The 5,760-nt window shown below is 42.8% G+C and overlaps 1 protein-coding gene across 1 annotated transcript; it reads right to left on the bottom strand.

Moving 5' to 3' along the window:
- Positions 1 to 1,341: 1,341 nt before the first annotated feature.
- On the bottom strand, positions 1,342 to 5,332 carry LOC144528267 (protocadherin-10-like). The gene is made up of 4 exons (XM_078266753.1): positions 2,684 to 5,332; positions 2,247 to 2,308; positions 1,975 to 2,087; positions 1,342 to 1,616 (listed from the first exon to the last, which is right to left on the bottom strand). Exons 1-4 carry the CDS (start codon positions 5,216 to 5,218, stop codon positions 1,342 to 1,344), a joined length of 2,985 nt encoding a protein of 994 aa, XP_078122879.1. The 5' UTR covers positions 5,219 to 5,332.
- Positions 5,333 to 5,760: the final 428 nt, after the last annotated feature.

The raw sequence follows: 5,760 nt of genomic DNA, 5'->3' as shown, positions 1-5,760 counted from the left end.
TGAGAGGCACTTTTGAAGCTAGTTAGCTAATCAGGCTCCTGCTACATTTTATTCCATGCTTTAAATGCCATGAGTTTGTATTTTATTGTATCAATCTGCACACATCTGTATTAACACAGTTTACATTGACACTTCCTCAATGTCATCTTTTGATTGTGACCAAAAACCTTCACAATCACAAATTTACCTTTACTGCTTTCTTGTTTTTAATGTATTTATTTATTAACAATAAAATTAATGAAGTTATGGAGTTATACTTAGAGTATATATAAGTTATATTAAGTTATAGTACAATTATTTCAGAGCCACATAAACACAATAGTTCAGCACATCCACCAATGACAGGAATATAAATATGGCTGTCAAAAAGCAACAAAAACAGAGTTGAGGACAGATTTATTGATATTAATATATACTGTATATAGACTATATACAGAGTAATTAGTCTAACTAAGCATACCTGTGTAATCACACTCAATGATAAATACAAATTTGGAATGCATATAACCAGTGACTGCATTGTGTCCGCAGTTGCTTGTGATCAAACAATCTGAGTGGTCCAACAGGCAATTGGATGTGGTGTGTCAGTGTAACGGTCTACTGGACAGGCCCAGTGAGTAAAATCACAGCTGTGATGCTATTCCTTGTAACACAATTCCTCAATGAACCCTGGTTGAAGGACATGTTGTATTGTTACACTCATTTCAATGTCATAATTGGAAATCTGGTGCATTTGCCATTCGGTCTCTTTTCTGTTGTATTACCTTTACCATCTGTTGGCATTGCTTGTGCATTGTGCCTGGACTGCATTCAAACTTGTGAACAAAATGCACCAGGCAGGATTGGATGAAAGACTTTGATCTTAAGATACTTAACACTAAAACTGTAACTGTGGCACTGCGTCATTATCCAACCAAGATTTACAGCATTTGTGAAAACTGATGCCCACAAAGATTGTTGTAGCAGTAATGTAAGTATAAACTCTCTGGCTAGTACAGTTAGTTGGTTGACAACTTTGACACACAACATGTGAGTTTACTTGAGCTCACTGCTGCTGCAAATGAAAAGCCTTCTCTGTGTGCTCCAGTTTACTGCCTTTATACAATACAACTTCATGATGGAGAAAGTCATCACTTGATTCTACCATGACTCAAAATATACTTTACTTTATTTCAGTATTTACAAAAAAATAAAAATATACTTATGATACAGAGTGTTATTTAATCCCACTGGAAACAAGGGGAAATATAGTCTGTCAGCCTCCAAGAAGCAAATTATAGTGTTTAATGGAACTAGTTAATGGCATATATTATACACAAAATATACAGTATAGTTGATGTATCATTTGAACATGTCATTACTTACGATGAGACCATCATCGTTGTCAAACGATTGTTCATAGCTTGACGTGAATCTCTTTTTTTTCCCAAACGTAGAGAAAGTGTTGTACACATCCAGTTCTCCTCTGGGTGCCAGCTTCAGAGTGCTGTAGTCAGACGTGGTGCCAGGTATGTACACATTGTGCTGGTAGTCTGGTGCTTTAGAATGAGGCTGAGTGTACTTTGGAGTCCATGAGTAGTGAGGAACTTCTCCCTCTTGAAAAGAAATCTTGCAGTCTGTAAAAAATGCGCATAAATTACAGTTTGTACCGGAAGATTATGTCTGCTAAGAGCTCCTATTTACATACAGTATATTTAATCTGAATACGGTGTTTTTAAAAGCATCTTCTTAATTTCAGCTTTTCGCAAAAAAGCAAAACCCTTCTCGCAGGCACTTAAGTAATCCTCGTGTTGATGCATTAAACCCCTCCCACCCCACTCCCCTGGTTTTGGGTCTTGGTGTTATCTGCTATTCAGTTTACCATTTTATATTCCAGAATAAATCCTTAGGTACAGAGACACAGGGAGAACTCCCAACCCACTACCTTCTTTCATGTGAACAATAATAACCCCAAATTGCACAGTTGCCACCTACCATTCATATGGTTTCCCCAGGTCCAGTACTGTGGTGCCACAGAGCAGGAAAACCCATGGGCTTCATATTTTTGTTGACGAGTAAGAGTGCCCTCCATATTTGCGGAGCTATACCTGAGGAGATAAGGAGACAGCATACCTATAAGTCTATAAGTCTAGGTGTGTGTGTGTGTGTGTGTGTGTGTGTGTGTGTGTGTGTGTGTGTGTGTGTGTGCGCGCGCGCGCGCGCGCGCGTGTTTGTGTGTACTGTAAATGGCTCAATTATGCATTCACCTCTTGTATGCTAAGTTGCGTTGGTTCTTGGTCCAGGTCCAGTCCTTGTTTGAATACTTAAGCTGCACATTTGAAATATAAAAAACTTAGTTACCAGCAATAAGGCATACGAAATAGTCATACCTTTTTGGTGTTTTTTATTCTCTATATATAACAAACTGGGGTTAAATTAGTTGTCATATCATATATAAATTATATATACATTTTACATCCCTTCAAACAAACCGTTTTTACAACATGAATTAATAAAAAAGTAGATAGATTTTGAGAGAGCGCCCCCTAGTGTGTAAAATGAGTCAACCTTTCTGTCATTTCTAATTGAAGTGTGATGCTGAGATATATATATATATATATATATATATATATATATATATATATATATATATATATATATATATATATATATATATATGTGTGTGTGTGTGTATGTATATTACCTCGTTTGGGGTTGCTGCTCTGTTGTTGGCCAGCTCGTTACGGTCCAGTGCGCTCCAGCCAGAAGTGAGGTAATCTGTGCTCTTGGCGTTATTCTGCTGAACTGACATTACAGGACTGCAAGGCTTGAGGAACATGAAGTCACTTTTGGACGATTCCGGTGTCAGACACATTTTGTAGCAATAGACCTGAGGAAGTGCGCCGTTGCTGTTTGTTGCCTCTGCGCAGCCGGATGCGCCTGTGGACATACAAACATTTAAGTTGGACTTTTTGAACACCTCTGTGCTGTTGGAGGCTTCTGAGCGGGAGCAGCAGCAGCAACAACACCCGCTAATGGTGGGGAAGTTGGACTCTCCGCTGGACGCTCTGCCCTTCAGTCTCCGCACTGCAACCAGGACGATAATAGCCACAAGAAATGTGAAGGAGATTGCGCCCAGAGACACGATTAAGTACAGGGTGAAGTTGGAGCTGTGATGCGGGCTTAGTGACAGGTCACCCAAATCGGGCTGCGAATCTGGCAGGCTGTCAACCACTGACAGAATGATGGAAACAGTGGCCGAGAGGGGTGGCTGACCATTGTCCTTCACAAGAATGACCAATCTGTGCCTCGTGGGGTCTTTCTCCACCAAGTGGCGTATTGTCCTGATTTCGCCTGTGTACAGAGCAATGCTGAACATGCTCGGGTCTGTTGCTTGGAGCAACTGATAAAAAAGACGCGAGTTTTGACCTGAGTCTGCGTCAACCGCGCTGATTCTGGCGACAAGGTAGCCGGCGTCCACTGATCTGGGCACCGGTTCGCTGGGTGCTGTGCCGTTTTGCGGAACTGGTGACACAATTACAGGCGCATTGTCGTTTTGATCCAAAATGAATATGTTCACTGAAACGTTGTTGTTCAGAGGCGGGAAACCGGCGTCTTGAGCTTGAACTGTGATCTGAAAGTTTTTAAGCTGTTCGTGGTCAAAGGATCGCAGCGCGTAAATGTTCCCGTTGTCCGAGTTTATTGACACGTATGTGGACACGGGCATTCCCTTTATGTCACCGTCCAGTAATGAATAGGAGAGATATGCATTTTGACCAGAATCTGGATCCAGTGCAGTCACCGAGCAAATGGATGCTCCCGGCGCATTATTCTCAGTCAAATACAGAGTATAGGAAGGCTGTTTGAAGTGAGGCGCGTTATCATTCACATCAGACACTTGGACCAAAATAGTTTTCCTAGTGAATAAAGGTGGGGAGCCCATGTCTCGGGCGGTAAGGGTGATGTTGTACTCTGCGACTGCCTCTCTGTCCAGAAAATCACAAGTAACTAACGTATAGTAGTTCTTAAAGGATGAGTGGAGCTGGAATGGGACGTGATGGGGGATCTCACAGTCCACATTCCCGTTTTCACCTGAGTCTTTGTCCATTACGCTGATGACGGCTATCACCGTTCCCGGGGGCGCGTCCTCCTGCACAGGTGTAGACACTGATGTCAGGATCACCTCTGGGAGGTTGTCGTTTTTATCCAAAACGTTCACCAGCACTTTACAGTGAACTGCTACAGCGGAGGGGCCTTTGTCTTTAGCCTGAACATAAATTTCATGCATCCTGGCTTTTTCATAGTCTATCACTCCTTTGACTTTGATTTCCCCCGTGCGCGAGTCTACGCTGAAGAGCTGGCGCACTTTGATGGGAGCGTGGCCACTGAATGAGTAGGTGATGTCAGCATTGGGACCCTCATCTAAATCGGACGCATTGAGTTTTATGACAACTGTTCCTTTAGGTGCGTTTTCAGCAAGCCTCACTCTGTAAAACGACTGATCAAACACAGGCGCGTTATCATTTGCATCCAAAACGGTGACATCAATTTGCGCAGTGCCGGATCTCTCCGGCGCGCCTCCATCCACGGCCGTTAGGACCATTTGGTGCGTACTCTGCTGCTCTCTGTCCAGTTGGTTTTGTAGGACTAGTTCTGCAAATTTGCTGCCATCACTGCGCGTCTGTATATCCAGAAGGAAATGCTCATTTACACTTAACAAATAGGTGCGGAGTGAGTTAGATCCGACGTCTAAGTCCTGTGCGCTCTCAAGTGGGAAACGGGATCCTGGCGCAGCGGACTCCGATATGTCCAGATTAAACTCGGTCCACGGGAAACTAGGAGAGTTATCGTTCACGTCCAGAATTTCCATCTCCACCCTGTACAGCTCCAGAGGGCTTTCTATGACCACTTGCAAGTGAAAAGAACAGGACAAACTCTGCTCGCATAGTTCTTCACGATCAATTCTTTCATTGACAAATAAAACTCCATTTTCTAAATTTACCTCCACATATTGCTTCTTGGCACCTGAGACTATCCGGAATCTGCGCGCAGAGAGCTTGTCCAAATCTAAGCCCAGGTCCTCTGCAATATTGCCAACAAACGCTCCATGTTCCAGTTCCTCAGGGATTGAGTAGCGAAGCTGTCCCCGGACTGCATCCAAGAAACAAGTGAACAGCGCAAAACGGCAAACTACATGCCATTTCCCATACAGTCTTTTCTTCGCCCCTTGTGTGTCCATCTGTAGGTTAAAGCAATGCCGCACACTCACACAAAGGACTACGTCTCTGGTGTCCTCATAGAATATAATTAAGCCAGAATTGTGCAAATAACAGTCTGGAAAAAACTTGACATTGGTGGGACTGGAACAGCGACTGTCTGCCCGAGAGAAAAGAGAAGAGAGAGAAAGGGGTGTGCAAGGGCTACTAGACCTAGCTCAGATTAGTGTGCGTGTGTGTGTGTGTGTGTGTGTGTGTGTGTGTGTGTGTGTGTGTGTATTGTGTACTGTGTGTGTGTTTATTATTGGCCCTACTGTTCCAATAGGAGGGAAACGACATCTGCTCGGATAATCTTTCCTGCCTACTAGCCCGATCAAATTCATGTAGCAGTCTCGAGGCTTTGACCGCAGGTCAAACGTATTTGATTCAATTTCTTATAAGAGTGTTTCATCATTTGAAACTGATAGAGTTGGAAATAATCGGATGTAAACAAACCTTCCTGCAGCATATTCACTCTAAAACCGGTAAAAAGTTAAAGTTGTAAACTTTTAAATTCTCAATCAAA

Source organism: Sander vitreus, chromosome 13 (genome assembly GCF_031162955.1).
Source record: "Sander vitreus isolate 19-12246 chromosome 13, sanVit1, whole genome shotgun sequence".
Taxonomy (NCBI): domain Eukaryota; kingdom Metazoa; phylum Chordata; class Actinopteri; order Perciformes; family Percidae; genus Sander; species Sander vitreus.
Note: the sequence above shows the minus strand (reverse complement) of the source record. Positions and strands in the feature narration are given on the sequence as shown.